At 37.8% G+C, this 20,420-nt stretch overlaps 2 protein-coding genes and 1 long non-coding RNA gene across 3 annotated transcripts; 2 read left to right on the forward strand and 1 right to left on the reverse strand.

The window, feature by feature from the left end:
• The first annotated feature begins 828 nt into the window (after positions 1–828).
• Positions 829–10,151, forward strand: LOC117328498 (phosphatidylinositol phosphatase PTPRQ-like). Its single transcript, XM_033886035.1, has 7 exons — positions 829–883; positions 1,206–1,484; positions 4,092–4,250; positions 4,378–4,509; positions 5,569–5,723; positions 6,979–7,045; positions 9,988–10,151. Exons 1-7 carry the CDS (start codon positions 829–831, stop codon positions 10,149–10,151), a joined length of 1,011 nt encoding a protein of 336 aa, XP_033741926.1.
• Positions 10,152–15,034: 4,883 nt separating this feature from the next.
• On the reverse strand, positions 15,035–16,995 carry LOC117328499 (extensin-3-like). The gene is made up of 2 exons (XM_033886036.1): positions 16,916–16,995; positions 15,035–16,784 (listed from the first exon to the last, which is right to left on the reverse strand). The coding sequence occupies exons 1-2, from the start codon at positions 16,993–16,995 to the stop codon at positions 15,035–15,037; spliced, it is 1,830 nt and encodes a 609-aa protein (XP_033741927.1).
• Positions 16,996–17,041: 46 nt separating this feature from the next.
• Positions 17,042–19,418, forward strand: LOC117326676. Its single transcript, XR_004532493.1, has 3 exons — positions 17,042–17,162; positions 18,963–19,009; positions 19,138–19,418. It is a non-coding gene; the product is annotated as an uncharacterized LOC117326676 (long non-coding RNA).
• The last annotated feature ends 1,002 nt before the right edge of the window (positions 19,419–20,420 follow it).

Genomic DNA, 20,420 nt, shown 5'->3' on the forward strand with positions numbered 1-20,420 from the left:
CCAAATATACTGTGTCCTGTATTCAACGCACTAGAAAATCGCCCTACCGGTTTCCATAATTCACGGCGGTTTCTCTTATTCACAAATCATGCAGTATTGTTATTTACACTAAAGATGTTCAACAAGAAAAGAAACAAACAACTTTTTTGTCACATTTCGGCAATTATCAGTGGTGTGAAAATCTCCCCCCACAATCTTTTGTAAATCGTTCACATCATGTGACTAGGCATTGGAAAGCCATAATAGATTTTAAGACAAATTCGTATGATTCCTACTTTACGTAACCCAAATCATGGATATTAAGTACACACAGAGTTGATGTTCATCCCCATTTATAACCATATTATTACGTAATTACATTACATAATGATATACCCTTATCGGTTTTTATATAAGTGGTAGTTTATATGATTGGTAGGTTTGAAATACTTTTTATACCTAAACAAAGTGCCATTATTCCCTGAAATAGCTAGAGCACTAGATACGTAGGTTTTTTATATTTCAAACGGTATCTATAGTGTATTCTAAATTGGTCAGTTCCTTTGTTTTTGATTTTCAGGACCTCATTATATCACTGATTTAGTAAAGGTAAACACTACATCATCAACAATAACCATTTCCTTCCACGAACCGGAACCAAGCACTGGCCCAATAACACGGTACCAAGTCCGGTATGTTTACAAGGAACGGGTTTGTAAGGACGGGCTTAGTAACGGTGACGATATCACCCAGAACACCAGCTGTATCCCCTCAAGTGGACGGACTGTCTGCTCCATACAACACCTCTACCCCTACTGGGACTACAGTATCAGTGTAAGGGCGTACACCATGGTAGGACCCGGTAACTGGAGTAACCCCTTACTACAGAGAACTGACGAGGACAGTGAGTATCATCTATTGGCTGTGTCCCGTGTATTACCTGTATGTGAAATGACACCAACAACATATTATTTTATATTTATCTCGAATTATTTATCTGTATGCCATTCGTAATTTAATATAAAATTATAATTCTCATCTTTTTTGTGCTTCTAGTTTGAATATTTTGGTCCGGAATTAACGGGATACTGGTTTATAATCCAAATGTCTAATTATGACTGGTAATGTAACGTTAATAAATATATGGTTCTCGGGGCCGTTGACGGGAAGCTTTGTTTATCAATGGTACGATTTGAATGTGATCCCTGTCTTCATTTTCATTCTAGAACCGAGTGTTATCGATATTGATAGTCTCCATCCCACACTGGTCACAGCCGGCAGTGTCACTTTGGAGTGGTCTGCCCCTTGTCCCCCTAACGGTGTTATCGGTAACTACCTCATACACTGGAATACGTCATCAACTATCAACACATCAGATAGTTCCATGTCCTACACAATACCGGGTCTACAGCCATACAGGAACTATACGTACCAGGTCGCCGCTGTGACGGGGGCGGGTATAGGGAATTATACCTCAGTAAAAACCGTCACGACTTTAACTGATGGTAAATATACATCATAGATAAATAAATATATCATCAGTACTATAACACATACAGGTCACAATATATTCATTGTAATTGTCTATAGTATTGTGTGATGTTCACTGAGACAAAATAGCGTGACCATGCCCCAATTTTTTTGGTTTCACCTTGATATTTTCCTGTTTAATTGTAAATCAATCAATCAAAAAAAAAAAAAATTATGTGAGTCATAAATCACAAATACATTGTATAAGTATAAAGTTAAAAGTATAAACATTGTTTAATATCGGAAATCGGTCATCTTAACCATAATAAAATATAAAATACTGATATTCTGGGAAAAAAACTTACAATAATAAATGTTTTTGTAAATATATTAACATATTTAACCTGGTCGCTCCTATACAATGAGGTTTGTAAATGTATTACCAAATATATCCCTATTGGGGATCTAGCTGTTTAACATGGCTACTCCTATACCATGTTATTTGTAAGTGTATTACAAAACAACCCCATTAGGGACCTCGTTAATTTAACCTTGTCACTCTTATAACATGTTATTTGTAACTATATTACCAACTATACCCCTATTGGGGACCTCATTAATTTAACCTTGTCACTCTTATAACATGTTATTTGTAAATATATTACCAAATATACCCCTATTGGGGACCTCATTAATTTAACCTTGTCACTCTTATAACATGTTATTTGTAACTATATTACCAAATATACTCCTATTGGGGACCCCATTAATTTAACCTTGTCACTCTTATAACATGTTATTTGTAACTATATTACCAAATATACCCCTATTGGGGACCTCATTAATTTAACCTTGTCACTCTTATAACATGTTATTTGTAACTATATTACCAACTATACCCCTATTGGGGACCTCATTAATTTAACCTTGTCACTCTTATAACATGTTATTTGTAAATATATTACCAAATATACCCCTATTGGGGACCTCATTAATTTAACCTTGTCACTCTTATAACATGTTATTTGTAACTATATTACCAAATATACTCCTATTGGGGACCCCATTAATTTAACCTTGTCACTCTTATAACATGTTATTTGTAAATATATTACCAAATTTTCCCCTATTGGGGACCTCATTAATTTAACCTTGTCACTCTTATAACATGTTATTTGTAACTATATTACCAACTATACCCCTATTGGGGACCTCATTAATTTAACCTTGTCACTCTTATAACATGTTATTTGTAACTATATTACCAACTATACCCCTATTGGGGACCTCATTAATTTAATTTGACCACTTCTATAGTAAGCTATTTGAAATAATCGCGCTCTACACTTGAGGGGAAGACAGAGGTTTATTGATATCCAAGTAAGGTTATAATACCCCACCAGGTGATTCTAGTGTGTCAAGACAGGTAAAGCACGCACCTGTAAGGTACGTTTCGTAGTACAGCCAATCAGCTGGTGTTTCACCTGAACCAAGTCCATGAGGAAAATATGTTTCTTGGGTTAATAGCTGTTTTCCTGAGTAAATAACATATGAAATGGGTACTTTCTACATACGAGAATAAAGAGTAGGGTCTTGAGGTTTGGAAAATCAAAAATAGAATGACGTAGGATTCGAGGTGTAAAAAGGCGGGAATTCCCCAGGTGGGGGTTCCCCAATGTACTGTAAATGTCAGGATTACTGTCTTTCGAGTACCCGTATGCTCTTATATGCCATTAAACCTATACAATAACAACATTTATCCGATAGAAAAAACTTCAAACTTTAATTTGATATAAATTTCACATCATTTGAACTTCAAACGAGCGAATGAAGGGATGGGGTCACTAGTAATAACATAGTAAATTATATAGTTGTGTGAGTCGTAATAGACGCAGAAGTTCTGGTAAGTAACTTGTCATGTTTATGATGATACAGCAAATAGTTTGGTATGAAAGATGGAAGTAGCACTCGTTTTGAGGTAGGTACCAGCAGGCTAAGACGTTGGCCGGAAGACTGATGTGAATTCCAATGTAGCAATCTATTAAGACATCAGGGAATCAGGGTTATAATGGCTAGTTTTGGATTCTTATGTAATTCATTTTCCTGGTTTTCCAGGAATATTGCAAAACATAATAATATTAATAATAAAAAAAACTTCTACGGCATCCCGTATTTTGTCAAATCTATGTAAATATATAAAGCGTAATAATTTCATCAAAACTGTGTTTTGTCTTCTTTCAACTGATAACAAAACATAGTAGAACACTCGTGAATAAACTGATCGTAATTCCAAGATCACACTATGATTACGAGAATAAGACGTAGTGTTCCGGGAGGGTAGCTGTCTTCTCCGTTATCTACGAGCCAGGCATGTTATTATAGATCAAACCCAAGTCATGCAACCCTCTTCAATTGTTAAAAGTAAAAAGGACAGCGAAACTCGAAGTCGAAATAAAAAGAATAAAACACGCCCGCGTCAAGTCAATCTCTGTCATCAACCCCGGGTGATGCCAGGTTCTCAAAGTAATAACATCTTTTAAATGTCATTTTATCGTTTTTTTTTTCCAGCGGTCAAGTGTGTATCTGTAAAATTCTCCGTTTGTTGAAAAAGAAATTTGTTTAACAATGCTCGATGTTTTCAGTGCCACATAAATTGTCTGAGGTTAATGCGTCTACAGTTAACTCTACACGGATTTCTGTGACATGGAATAAGCCAAACTTGAAAACAGGACCAACCAGCTACACGGCTACGGCAATAGACGAAAAAACACAAAAGAATACGTCTTCCTGTACTACAACGGGTAAGTTTTCTTCTTCTCGTGGATATGTCTGTTATATATGTACGATGGATTTACTCTCAAACATCACATTGTAAGAATTATGACCGATCTAATAAGTTAAAGGTAACCCGAAGAGTCTATTCCACAGGGTTTGAGAGTACCATGTGTATGATAGGAAATCTTGATGAATACTGGAATTACACCATTGTCGTCATAGCGACAACAGTGAACGGATCTGCTTATTCTTCCAACAACAAGACTGTCAAAACTGCACAGGCTGGTACGTAACTATAGACTCGTGTGGATCACAACATATTACTAGACCAGGGTGTTAAAAAACAATAGATATTGAAATGTTGTCGATGTGTAGACATACCAATATTTATTACCTTATATTTACATTCTGTGTGACAGTCTCCCATTACTCCTGTGTTAAACCGGATGGTATGGATCACCGTATAAATGCAGCTCAGATCACATGACGTCACTTCCGTCAGCGTCAAAAAATGTTTGACAATCTAGCAAGGATTTCGACTTAGAACAAACTCGTAAATATGACGTCATTTTGGTGCTTTGTTGATCATAGTCACGCCGAGGCTTTGTATAACACATCAATTTGAATGCAAACCAAGCACTACAATGACATCGATTTCACACGTGCCGTTCTTTCAATTGAACAAACAGGGGAATAGTTGAACTTAAACCCCAGATTTAGCAAAGAGAAAGTGAAGTTTAACGTATCTTAATGTAAATATAACAATTAAACGCTTGTTAGATTGTATTTATTGTCAATATCAATGCAATCTGGATGACGGATAAATATTCATATTGCCTAACGGGCGTCATTCTATTAATCTGTCACCCAGATTGCATTGATTTTGTCAATAAATACAATCTAACAAGCGTTTAATTAATAAATAAATTGATTACAATCCCCTTTCGTTTCGTTCGTACGTACGTATGTTCACTTTTCATTGGTCTAGCGACCTTATTTCGGATTTCAATAAAACGTCACATGATAATTAGAGAATTAAGGAGTTCGTGTTTCATGGTGCCAGGATTAAGGTCAGTGGCACGATTTGTATATAAGGAAAATATTTGCGACATGATTTTAAAACGAAGTTTAATCTAACTTTACATCTTGTTCAAGTATTAGAAAAACTAAAACGTCTTTGTTTGTCTGCGTGTAATGTTCAAGGTCAAGAGTACACGTTTTAGTATTGATAGAAAATTAGTTGATCCAACCATTTCATTTTGAAAATATCTCTGTACTCAAATTACTGTCTGTGGTGGTGTTAATTTTTGTTTCTATTCCCCCGTTAAACGTCTACACCGACAGTACCTGGAAACGTGACAGATCTCCACGTGAGTGTCGAGTCGGACGTCACCAAGGCGCGGACAGTAGATGTTACATGTAATCCACCTGTTGTCAGGGACCTGAACGGTATAATCACCGGATACACACTGGAATGGGGATATTCTAAAGGAAGCCAGGTGAGTCATATAAACGCTTCCGGGTAAATGAAGTTTGAGGAATGACAAACGATAACCAGTGTATCAGAATTTACTTAGTAATTAAACACATCCATGTATCGTAACAGTGAAACTATTGTTCACATAATGGTGTTTAAAAATTAAAATGAATTAAACAACAATCTAATTAGTATTTTGAATAAACTAATCAAACAACTTCTCACCTTATAGTTATATATCTGAAATAGCATCTAAAAATTAGAAATAAGGAAAATAAGGGGATATTTTGATATGAGAAAAAGGGTTGACATCTAAAAAACAATATGTGAAAATGGCAGGGATCAAAATCGATATAATTATGAAATGGAGAGGACAGCATCAGAACACAATATCATACAAAGTAACAAATACCGTGTCTAATTCTCAAGTTATCTATACTAAGTTATAAAATACTAAGACAATGTTTAGTAGTTGCAATATATTGGATGATGCGATTGATGTGAATAACATAATAACTGAAATGCCAGATTGTTTTTCCTGTGCTGTCACGATGTGGACAAGGTTAAGTTATCCGTCGTGAAGTATTTGTGACGTCGCAGAAGTGTTATAATACATGTGTCTTAATAACATGTCCGTATAACATGATAATACAGGGCAGTTAATTAATAAATAAAATATCCTTCCAAGATATAAAAAGAGTTATTGACGAAATATTGATCATTTGAACACGATTGTGTATTACACTATAATATACACTTTGTCTCATGTTGTCTTACTTATTATAAACTTCCATTTAAGTTAACCGAAACCAGCTCGACATGCTCATGGCGGTACATTTCTGTATCACCGCAACAGAACTACACCTTTACCGTAAGTACATACAAAAAGTTTATTGCTAACTTTAACTGTGAAGCATACGTTGACTTATACAGAAAAAATGTGAATCGATTGTATTGTCCCTATCTCGCTTTGAAAGAATAGATAACTGATAAAAATATATGACATTTTTGAATGTCTGTCGATAATGAAATCAAACACATTTATTATATTTTAGCATGACGTTTCTGTCGTTGACATTATAGATTTGCTCTTATTCCATGAGACAGTTTTAGATACCATCCATGTTTCATCATATATTCAGAACAAACTAAATTTCTAGTGACAATCGCAAAATTAGGTGAGTATATTAAGTTTTATGTTGTTGGAAATGCTCATAAAAAGTAAAATCGTAACATGCAAAAATTCGTGTCATTTTTGTCTTGCAATTGACTGACAGGTCTTCGCTTCAACTGTCGTCGGGAAAGGTGGAGAATCGTCACTGCACGTGGACATTCCGTCTAGAGGTAATCTATAACAAGAGACCAATAAGCCTTGAAGGTCAACTGGCTGTAAAGGTCATAGTGCTAGTGTAATATGCATACTCTGTAACAGTGGAACTGAGAACAATTGAGCAATACTTGTGTTCTCTGGAATAAATAACAACACATAGGACATACATAGATCATTCTAAGTAGGTTTTATCTAAATCTAACTTATGGAACTAAGACTAAATTAAAAGTGTGTGCTCTTTATGAAAATAATAATTACTCAATTATGTTATAAAATAATCACCGTTAGCATTCATGTTTGGATGTGGACCATTATACATGTAAATGTAATTTTTTAAAGTGGTGGTCATAACAGCAACCTTGGATTTCGGACTGACCAAAAACAGGTATTCAGGACTATCTCAGTATCATTCAATGCACGTTTGCCAAATACCACTGGTGAAACGTGAGAAGAAAGGACCTGTTACAGGTTACATTGATTTTTGCCCACGAGCCAATTTAATAGTTACCGGGTGAAATTTGTAATACTATATGAGACAACCCATGAAATATGTTTTAAAAATTCAAAAGGTCCCAGGGGCCTGTTCCATTACCATTCTACTATCACCCTACATAGGAGTGTGACAGTGTTCCATATTTAGCCAAAATAACGCACATTTAACTTTTTTTGCTTCAAAAAGTTATCATTTTCTTTACAGTGATATTTACTGCAAATCATAGGTGCATTTATGTAACAAAAAAATATCTATTAAAAAAATTACACAATCTTAAACCCACAAAATACCTAAATTTTTAAGCCAATTTTAAGCCATGTTCACTTTTTAAGGAATTGGTACATCTACTTCCGGTGTTTGTTCACCCAAAATATTTGGCAATTATTTGGACCATCACATTAAATATCTATGGTGAAAATGTTAGAAAAATTGAAAACCGGTAAAGTTGTCATATATACAACAATCTGCAGGGAGGTCATTTTCAAAATGGCCATGCAGGTTGGGCGTAAGAATTGTACCTGTGGCCCCCATTGCATGATCATAAGAGGCGACTAAATTTCGATTCTTATCTTTTTTCTTCTTTCTTAGCAGCTTTCTTCTTCCTAATGTCTCCCTTGACAATGCCTCACTTTTAGCCTTTAGTTGACCGTTCGCCACTGTGAGGAAGGTTTGGGTTCTGTCCCCTAGCCGAGACATACCAGTCTTTAAAAATGGTAGTTGCTACTCAAGCTTAGCGCTCCGCATATTAAGAATTTGAAGACTGGTTCGCCCGTTGTCAGTATAATGTGACAGGGTGGGGTGTCCTGATGGGTGTCTTCGGCAGTTGCTTCGGTGAGGTATCACTATAAATCGGCAAAGGTTCCGGCCTATCACAAGGAGACACAAGACAGACATACCGCAGCCCCCTAAAACACACATACGCACTCACCACACGCATGCTCTGAACATCTCCCTTGTGTCAAAACACCTTGGTATAAATCATATAACACACACGGAAACAATGCACCATAACACAGTGTTTACAAAAACATTTTTTGGTGTGTTTTGGTACAAGGGAGATGTTCAGAGCATGCGTGTAGTGAGTGCGTATGTGTGTTTAGGAGGCCATGGTATGTCTGTCTTGTGTCTCCTTGTGATAGGCCGGAACCTTTGCCGATTTATAGTGCCACCTCACCGAAGCAACTGCCGAAGACACCCAGCAGGACACCCCACCTGGTCACATTATACTGACAACGGGCGAACCAGCCGTCCCACTCCTAATATGCTGAGCGCTAAGCAGCAGGGAATTTTGAAAGACTCTGGTATGTCTCGGCCAGGGGACAGAACCGAAAGCCTTCCTCACAATGGCGAACGCTCAACTAAAGGCTAAAAGTGAGGCATTGTCAAGGGAGACATTAGGAAGAAGAAAGTTGCTAAGAAAGAAGAGAAAAGATAAGATCCGAAATTTAATCGCCTCTTATGATTATGCAATGGGGGCCGCAGGTACAATTCTTACGCCCAACCTGCAGGGCAATTTTGAAAAGTACCTCCCTGCAGATTGTTGTATATATGACAACTTTACCGGTTTTCAATTTTTCAAAAAATTTCACCGTAGATATTTAACAGGATGGTCCAAATAATTGCCAAATATTTTGGGTGTACAAGAACCGGAAGTAGTTGTACCAATTCCGTAAAAATTGAACATGGCTTAAAATTGGCTTGAAAATTTAGGTATTTTGTGGGTTTAAGATTGTGTAATTTTTTGATAGATTTTTCGTTGTTGCATAAATGCATCTATGCTTTGCAATAAATATCACTCTAAAAAAATGATAACATTTTTGAAGCCAAAAAGTTAAATGTGCGTTATTTTAACTAAAAATGGAACACTGTAACACTCCCATGTAGAGTGATATTAAAATGGTCATGGAACAGGCCCTGGGACCTTTTGAATTTTTTAAATATATTTCATAGGTTGTCTCATATAGTACTACAAATATTACCCTGTAATTTTTAAATTGGCTCGTGGGCAAAAAGCAATGTAACCTGTAACAGGTCCTTTAAAACATGTTTTTCAGGAAAACATTTATCCAACGATCATATTAAAAAATCATAGCTTTGACGAGGCCGAAAAAGAACCATACTCTGTAAGCTTCCTTTCCTTAACACCCCCATTTATTTTAACAAACGGCCGGACATATCCTCGGGACAAGTTTCATAACCACAAAAGTCAGTTCGTCACGTACATTCACAACACTCGTTTTAATACTGGAATGTGATCTAGTCATCTAATTACAACTGCAGCTGAACCAGAGCTAGCAGGTCAACCCCAAACTTCATTGCATGACATCAGGAATGTATAACACTCTCCCGAAGCAAAACTGAAGACTCGCCCAGTAACATCATCCCGGACTCCTCACCCCCAGCTGGCGGCTGAACTACGTGAACGATGCCAATGCAACTATCCTCCTTGCCACTGTTTAATAGCCGCCAAGCCAATGGTTCAGGTCAGCTACAGTGGCATCGCCTCGTCCTCTAGTATCCTTCAGTATCGGATAAGCCACTGTAACCCCGTGATGGACCATATCCCCGAATCGCTTGATACTGACTTGGGCGTCAGCGGACTCGCCATCCCGGAAAACATGGCTTGATGTTGCAACAATCTTGGGAAAATGAGGAAAGAGGTCCCATATCATCCTTCAATGTCTCATCGGTCTCATCCGGTACTCCAAACTCCACGTGATTTTTTATAGTGGATGTCTGACCAATTACCAATAAACTCCTGGCCGCCTGCATTAAACGGCCTCTGCTCCTACGGCTAAGGTAAGCTATATCCAACGCTTTTGTTGCCGCCATTGAGATATGTCATATCCAGCACAGAGAAAATTCCACGATGGGTAGTGTCTCAAACACGCCAGACAATCTCATGGCCATTAGGAGACATGCAGCTCTGAAGCCGAGCATGCTGACGAGACAAACGATGAGACTCCATTCTTTTCAGGGGTCCGCTGTCTTTCATTGCTATTATATGAGCATGTAGCGATGATATCCATTGTCTAAAGTAACACCCAAGTAGTCCTTCTAGGTCACCTTTATCCCCTATATAATCCTCACCACCACTCAAGGAATGTGTTTGTTTGGGTTTAACGGCCCATCGACGACTGTGGTCATTCAGGGAAATGTTGGTTCATTAACAAGCCTGTGGGAGGCGAGGACAAAATCAGGTAATAATGTTCATTTTAAATACATTCGCATTGTATAGTAAAATCATTTAAACAAAAGGGGGTTAAAATAATAAAAGAGATAACGAAGAGATGATGTGAACTATGTGATACATATAATGGCAAACTGACTAAGGTAAAAGGACATCAAAGTCTATCGAATAGATAATTGTCTTTCAAATAGCTAATACATGGAATCGAAAAGAGATTTCATATCTGGCACATGAAAGAAGTTATCACGAATGTACTTGAAATCGGAACATTCTATTAGAAAATTTTCCACTGTGAATTGAGTGTCACATGCAAGGCATGTTGGTGAATCTTGTTTTAAAAGGAAATAATGAGTAGGATGTGTGTGCCCGGTACGGAGCCGGGGAAGGACAACGACCTTTCCTACTGGGAATGGATGTTTTCAGTTTCAGATGTAGTTTAAACAGTTTTTGTAGCTCGTAGAACTCTAAAAAACCACATTGGGAACCACATGCAACCAATCGAAGCACCACCTGGAGATAGTACATATACCCTATCGTAGCGGGACTTTTTCCGGTCAAAACGGTTTCAGCATGTATTTTTTTCTAGACCATTCTATGATATGCTGAAAAAACATCAAATTTTCGAGAAACGATATATGCGAATAAGCTATTTTTTCCGTCGCGTTTGAACATGTTAGAGCCAACTTGAAATGTTTTTGTCATATATGTATTTTTACCACAGACATGTTCATATTTAAATTATTTTCCTTACAACTATTATTTATCTACTGTGCACGTACGCAGACGGATGGGTCGTGGGTCGTGGGTCCTGTAATGCCTGCTATATTTTAAATCTGGTATTGCTCTATGTGTTGTGAGCATACACATTAACAATAAATGTACACCTCGATGACAGATCGACCAGATTATTTGAGCGGTCTAGAAATGCATTTGCATATCAATCACACGACTTCAATTGACGGTTTCGGAGGTTAGCAGGTAAATAGGGTGCAAACTATTTATGTTTTATTCGACAACAAAAATTCAACATGTTTAGAAATACTACGCTCGATTTACAGAGGCATGTATGGAGCTAGTGCCCCAAAAGACTCTCCTAAAAATGAAAACGAGATTCAGAACACTTGAACAATGAAACGTCACAAAAGCGGTTGAAAACCGGAGTCAGGCGTGAAAATAGAAGAGGAGAGGAACACTAGGTTTTTAATACCATAATAAAGGATTAAGATATGTAAATTGGGAGAAATGGAGTCAAAAGTATAAGAGATACAAAAATGAAAACATGTCTGATGGAGAAGTCCTGGAGAAAGTAAACGTAAAAATGAAAACTAAAGAACTGGCCTATTCAACAGAACCAACGGAACTATGGTAAGAAATATTCCTCATTTATGATTCACGAGAAAGTCGAGGAAGTTATGATGACAATAAGCCGATCAGGATGGCACTCAAAATAAACCGCCTGGGCTTCGAAAAAAATGATGATGATAAGAGCCTTACATCCTTAAGAGATCCCTCCGACGCATTCAAACGAATTAGGATATTCTTGAATGGAATTGATGTCCAGTTACCAGCGGATCTCATGGGCATGGTCAAGTTCAAAAGTAACAACGGTGGCTATTCCTACTTACTCGCGTTGATAGGCAAGTTCTTTGAACACGTGTGGAGAGGAGACCGTTTGAAGACAAGAAAGACAAGCGAGTCCTAAAGACCGCCAAGTGAAGATTCTACACATACATCATGAAGCAACTATGAATACGTAAAAACTACAATTGTTTGTCAACAGTTTTAAGCAAAATATCACAGGGCGATCGGTATACCTCAGCAAACTACAGACAAGGACAATAGAGTGAACAACCTTAGAAAGGTAAAAGTTCACGACCCCATTTTATGAGAAAAAGCACGCTACTTCGGGTAGTGGAATATTTTCATCTATTTATATATACATTTTTACGCTGCAATTGTCATCCGCATTGTCAAAATAAACCTACCACATATATGTTTGCTGTATTTTGCACTGACGCAAAACAGCTGTATTTTAGAACCTTTGTATTTGCGTCAATTCGTCCGACCTACTTCCAAATGAAACAACATTTAAAAGGCGATGTTGATACTGTTCGAGTTACATGTTTTTGTATGACTGTTGCAGGATAAATAGATACATAATCAGCGTCTTAAAATATAAGTTATATTTTTGGATCGGGACAGAAAGACAACCGTGGCTCGTCAATGCTCGTCACTTTTGCCATTCTTTACACTCGACAAAATACAGCTTATAGTTTAACACACTAACCTTGTATTCTCTATATACTGTCCATTTAAAATGATAGAAAATCAAATGTAAATAATCGTCTTCTCGTAAACGTGATGCAAAGTTGTCGCTATAATAGATACTGTCAAGAGACACCCCCACTCATTTTTACCAATAACAATTTTAAATTAGAAATTCAAATTAACAGAATGTATCTTTGAAAACGTAAAACTTTAGAATTTGTTTTAAGAGTTGAGTTTCAAATCATTGATTTTTACCAAAAACGTTTGCTTTCTTGTTAAAAAATAACCACATACAGATGCACTACCTCTAAGAGACATCCAGATAATTGACATAGGTCCTTCTTCCCTGGCGCTGTCTTTCCTCGATCCTAACTTCCATGACAGTTTTGTGAGTGATTACGAGGTCAAGTTTACCTACCTCGACCACATGTGCCAGAACATGATTGACCACTCGTGTCAGATGGTCATCGACTGCCCAGATGTTGTCCTCACTACCAAGACGTGTAAAGGGACTGGATCAGGAAGACAACATTGCTACTTTTCAAATATATATCACTATTGGACATACTCATTCGTCGTGAGAGTTATCACGCTAACAGGAACGGGGAACTGGAGCAACGCCATAGCTGCTACGACCGACGAAGCTGGTAAACTATTTCATAGTGCCGTTACTTATATCTGTTACATAAATAAAGCTTACTATCGGATATAGAATTAAAATAACGAATGTATCAAACACGTTGGGGTTAACACTTTTGTCTATTTAAGGAAAAGCTAAATAAAGTGACAACATTTTGGGGAGAGAGCTTATATAGACTATTCCTGTTGCTTAATCCCCATTGATTTATCAATATAATATGTTTGAAACGAAACAACATTTTGGGGGCTATAATGTCTTTTTTATACCTCTGGGTACTGTAGATTTGATTTGGCACAATTTTTTTTTATCTCTACCATAAATGTATACATTTTACATGAATCAAGCTTCGAATTTGGAATGTTCATTTTGACAAATCAAATTTCTCCCTGTATGATATTCAATCTCAAAAATAGTTTTCTTAATTTTTCAGTCCCTGGATCTGTCGACAGTGTCACTATTGATGACGTCACACTCCATTCTGTTATTCTGAATTGGTCAATTCCATGCTATCCTAACGGTGTCATTCTCAGCTACATCATCCATTGGGATAGCAGGGCAAACAGTGGCAACGTGACGACGTATAACAACGAAACAGTGTTCATAGTAACAAACCTACAGTCCGGTACTACATACGGGTTCCGTGTGGAGGCTGTCAACTCCAAAGGTGTCGGGAAGTCCTCACCTGTGACTCAGATCACAACAGCGCCAGGTGGAACAGGTATGTATCACGCATCGCAAAGTGCTATATTTGTATCAAACACCATCAGGGGGCACAGCTATACATATCATGAACCTCCAGATTTTATAGATGTGTATCCCACACAGCCTGTAATGAGGTATGTATTTCACACCATTTTCAGGTGGTTAAGGTGTGTATCCAAAACCGTCATGCGGTACAGATTTTATCACACATCGTCAGGCGGTACAGGTGTTTAACTCACACCGTCAAGTGGAACTATTGTTTAGCTCACACTGTCAGGTGGTACAGGTGTTTAGCTCACACCGTCAAGTGGTACAGGTGTTTAGCTCACACCTTCAAGTGGTACAGGTTTGTATCTCACACCGACAAATGGTAGAGTTGTTTAGCTCAAACTGTCAGGTGGTACAGGTTTGTATCTCATACCGTCAGGTGGAATAGTTGTGTATCTCACACTGTCAGGTGGTACAGGTGTGTATCGCACATTGTCAAGTCGTACAGGTTTGTATCTCACACCGTCATGTGGTATAGTTGTGTATCGCACACTGTCAGGTGATACAGGTGTGTATCTCACACCGTCATGTGGTACAGGTGTGTATCTCACACTGTCAGGTGGTACAGGTGTGTATCTCACACTGTTAGATGGTACAGGTGTGTATCTCACACTGTCAGGTGGTATAGTTGTGTATCTCACACTGTCAAGTGGTACAGGTGTTTATCTCACACTGTTAGATGGTACAGGTGTGTATCTCACACTGTCAGGTGGTATAGTTGTGTATCTCACACTGTCAAGTGGTACAGGTGTGTATCTCACACTGTCAAGTGGTACAGGTGTGTATCTCACACTGTCAGGTGGTACAGGTGTGTATCTCACACTGTTAGGTGGTACAGGTGTGTATCTCACACTGTCATGTGATACAGGTGTGTATCTCACACTGTCAGGTGGTACAGGTGTGTATCTCACACTGTTAGGTGGTACAGGTGTGTATCTCACACTGTCAGGTGGTACAGGTGTGTATCTCACACTGTTAGGTGGTACAGGTGTGTATCTCACACTGTTAGATGGTACAGGTGTGTATCTCACACTGTCAGGTGGTATAGTTGTGTATCTCACACTGTCAAGTGGTACAGGTGTGTATCTCACACTGTCAAGTGGTACAGGTGTGTATCTCACACTGTCAGGTGGTACAGGTGTGTATCTCACACCGTCAGGTGGTACAGGTGTGTATCTCACACCGTCAGGTGGTACAGGTGTGTATCTCACACCGTCAGGTGGTACAGGTGTGTATCTCACACCGTCAGATGGTACAGGTGTGTATCTCACACCATCAGGTGGTACAGGTGTGTATCTCACACTGTTAGGTGGTACAGGTGTGTATCTCACACCGTCAGGTGGTACAGGTGTGTATCTCACACCGTCAGGTGGTACAGGTGTGTATCTCACACCGTCAGATGGTACAGGTGTGTATCTCACACTGTCAGATGGTACAGGTGTGTATCTCACAATGTCAGGTGGTAAAGGTTTGTATCTCACACTGTGAGTTGGTACAGGTGTGTATCTCACACTGTCAGGTGGTACAGGTGTGTATCTCACACTGTTAGGTGGTACAGGTGTGTATCTCACAATGTCAGGTGGTACAGGTGTGTATCTCACAATGTCAGGTGGTAAAGGTTTGTATCTCACACTGTGAGTTGGTACAGGTGTGTATCTCACACTGTCAGGTGGTACAGGTGTGTATCTCACAATGTCATGTGGTACAGGTGTGTATCTCACAATGTCAGGTGGTAAAGGTTTGTATCTCACACTGTGAGTTGGTACAGGTGTGTATCTCACACTGTCAGGTGGTACAGGTGTGTATCTCACACTGTGAGGTGGTACAGGTGTGTATCTCACACCGTCAGGTGGTACAGGTGTGTATCTCACACCGTCAGGTGGTACAGGTGTGTATCTCACAATGTCAGGTAGTAAAGGTTTGTATCTCACACTGTGAGTTGGTACAGGTGTGTATCTCACACTGTCAGGTGGTACAGGTGTGTATCTCACACTGTTAGGTGGTACAGGTGTGTATCTCACAATGTCAGGTGGTACAGGTGTGTATCTCACAATGTCAGGTGGTAAAGGTTTGTATCTCACACTGTGAGTTGGTACAGGTGTGTATCTCACACTGTCAGGTGGTACAGGTGTGTATCTCACAATGTCAGGTGGTACAGGTGTGTATCTCACAATGTCAGGTGGTAAAGGTTTGTATCTCACACTGTGAGTTGGTACAGGTGTGTATCTCACACTGTCAGGTGGTACAGGTGTGTATCTCACACTGTTAGGTGGTACAGGTGTGTATCTCACACCGTCAGGTGGTACAGGTGTGTATCTCACACCGTCAGGTGGTACAGGTGTGTATCTCACAATGTCAGGTGGTAAAGGTTTGTATCTCACACTGTGAGTTGGTACAGGTGTGTATCTCACACTATCAGGTGGTAAAGGTTTGTATCTCACAATGTAAGTTGGTACAGGTGTGTATCTCACACTCTGTGTTGGTATAGGTATGTATACCTAGAAAGTTATGTAGGATGAGACAAATTCAGATACATAATTTACTTCTTTAATGTTTTGTCCGTTAAGATAGATTTATCTGAATTTTCTCGGGTATTTATTATTGCTATGTTTAGTAAGGACATGTATTCTCAATTACCCAAATTCTTTTGTGTGTTTACAACTTTATAGGTGACATTGTATGCCTCCCTAGAGAGGCATCACCAGCCCAAGGATCGCCAGTGGTACCAATCCTCGGAACGTTGCTGGCAATATCAATCATTGCAAATATAGCTATCGTATATTTTACAAGGTAACTCATATTATCTTTAAATGTCGGATGTGAGAATGAGTTGTTAATATTAGTGAGCTTCTAACAGAGATCGTCATAAAAATTAAAACGACTCCCTTAAAGCTGCGATTTATATTCGTTTTAATATGGATTTCATTGCATACATGCTTAATTTTATGATCTGAATATTTTTGTTAAAGATTCAATGCTATTCTTTTAATATCTCAAGTTTATATGCACTTTTAGGCGTATATTTGCATTCTTTAAAGTATCTAATCTACAACAACAGATATCCATCATCTAGGATGTCCCCAAGATGTTCCAATTTAATGTTATTTCATAAAAGCCATATTTTTACGGCAATTTTGTTAGAGGTAAATGACTCATTCAGACATTCGCTAGTTAACATTGCGAAACGTTGCTTGAATTACAAGTGAGTCGATAGAGATAGATTTTCTATTTTTTTGTTATATTGTATACATATGTAAGCCTGTTATTCTATTGTTCTGTAAATCACAATATAAGTACGATCATAGTATCTAAGGAGCTGAATCAAGGGCCTAAAGCCTGTCTACTTCTCTACCAATGAGTTAGAAATATATCTCTGTCCCTAAGAAATGCATATAATTTTGGGAGAGTATGAAGTCACTGGTGTCTTGATTGTTTTAAAGTATCTCAGGGTTCTTTAAGTGAATGGAACCATTTTTTTCGCATTTGTACGAAAACATTGTTGTTGCACAGCATGATATACATATCTGAATCATTATGCAATCATAATCAAAAATTCGTATGGCTGATGAACAACACCGGTCCGTCATACGATACGCATGACTAATGACCATCGCCTGTCTTAAATTTTTACATACATCGTTTGCTTGTTGTTATTGGTCAAAGTTACGGGCAATGAACATACTTATTTATAACATAATTATTTATAGATTTTCTTACATCTACCAGTAATGTATATACTATATATAACATAGCAACACAAATGACAAAGGCAGATAATCAATGACTCGTGCCCTATTACGGGACTGAAACTCTGATTCTACGGCACCTAATCGCCTATCAAGAAATACCCACAGCGTATACCACTGCGCCACATCCACATTTTTAGAAAAATAAGTTTCGATGTCGCAGTGATGGACGGCTCAATACTTCTTCTTATTGAATGATATGAATACCTGGATAGGAATGTAACACATTTTGTTCTATGACCTCTTGTGACTCGGTTTGTTTTATTCTTATTGAATGGCCTTCTTTCTTTTCTGGTAAAACAGTGTCCGATGACTGTAATTGGTAATGGTTTATGTATTAAATTGATCACTATCACAATAATAAATATGCCTATAGTCATAGAAATTTCGTAAGGAGTTCTTTTTAGTTTGTTGTTGATGTACAGTCATGCGTACCCTAAGTTCATTACTTGTAATTATTTCAAAATAAATCTTACCTGATGAGCCCGCAGAAGGGAGAAAATAGCTCGTAAGTTACTCGTCCAAGATTGTTATTCTTCAATATACATATTTAAACTCGTACCATTTACAGATTAGGGAGTGGAACATTTCTGTGTTCATTCAGATACTCTGGACAGAAAGCCTGATTGGTTACAATTTAGCTTATTATTGTTTTACATCATATCTAGCAACAGAACATGGCATTGTAATGGCTTTAGGTACATGTTTCAGAATTGTGACTTGAAAAAAGCAAGTGTTGTAGAACACCAATCACTTCACTTTTATATTTAACATAATTTACATAAACTACATTATCATAAATGGATAAAAGGTTATATTTACGTTTTGTTTTTGTTGTATAAAGGCTGCAACGGCGACGACAGCAGGGGAAAACAGTTGTTGGCGATAATGGTAAATATTCCTTGTCATGCTCTATAAATATAAAATATGTATGATTCTGTTCACTGAATAATATGCATTCAAACGTGTAAGACATTTATTATCCTGGACACAATCAGACTCTTTTGTCTTACTTGCAGTTTATGAAGTTCCTGAATCAGTGTATGATCAGTTGGACCCTACTACGAGACAGCCTGCCAATATATATGAGACGACTACTGGAATATAGTGTACTTATGCTGTACACGATCAAGGATAACGGATCGATAGACTGTAGGACCCACAAAACAAAGGATGGGGCGTTTTACTGTCCGCCCAAATGACAACACACAGGTGTGACGGTGGGGTACCCGTAAAGTGCGAAACGAAAGCAAAACGAAACGAAACGATATCAAACGAAACAAAAAATGGAAACATTGAAAAAAAATAAAAATAAAAACTTTACAAAGGCTTAAGTGTCCCATTCTCATCGATGTTAAAACAACACACAGGAAAGAATGAATTGATCACAATATTCACTCAGTGTTTTAAATATAAAATAACCCTGATTAGATAATATGCTTAGTCCACAATTTATAGGCATGCACATCGCGTAGTGTATTTGTACACGCTCGATCTAAAATCACGTGACAGAGGTGATTTTAAGCAACTCCTTTTATGGTAGGAAAGCCCGGTGTTTGTCTGATCGTTAAAAGTTAGAGCTCCGGGAAATCGCTGTACTTGTAAGGCGCGATTCGTATAAAAACGCCGACTTCACGCAGTGTTCCCGTATTGCTGGTGTCGGGAGTGTAGACAGAATGGAAGCATCAGAGGACGACTCTGTTTCTGTAACTTTGATGACATGTGAATAATTCTGGATATGTTTTAAACAATATTTAAGTACTGGATTAGTTAAATTGATTTCCTTTGGTTGAAAAAGGAATATATTATTATTATCTTATTTCAGCTTTACTAGGAGATTTTCTTAAAACCAACTTGTTATTTTGATCTGGATGCTTAAAATAACGCTTATAGCAAATTGAACTACGTTAACTTGTTAAGTCCCTTCGTTTTGAAAGTAAATCTCGTTGGCTATCAGTGATTTTTAATTAGCAGGTGCTTAAGAAATAGTTATGTAGTTTGTGATTATGAATGTATTGATAAGAAGATATCTTACCAGTATTTGTTATAATTTTTGGTAGAATCACATGTTTAATATACACAATTTTTGTTCACACAATACACTACTCGATTTGCATGCCTATAAATAATGGACTAATCATATATTCTGAATCAGACATCGAAGGAAGTCTTACAAGTGCGGACAAAAAAATAAAGCAATTTTGCTGAAATTAACCGTTTACGACTGACATCAAGTCCGTCTGATAGGACTTAAATTGGTGTCCCGTTTGAGAATGTCTAACGATAAAGATCCCTCGGCGGT

Source organism: Pecten maximus, chromosome 5, assembly GCF_902652985.1.
Source record: "Pecten maximus chromosome 5, xPecMax1.1, whole genome shotgun sequence".
Classification (NCBI taxonomy): Eukaryota; Metazoa; Mollusca; class Bivalvia; order Pectinida; family Pectinidae; genus Pecten; species Pecten maximus.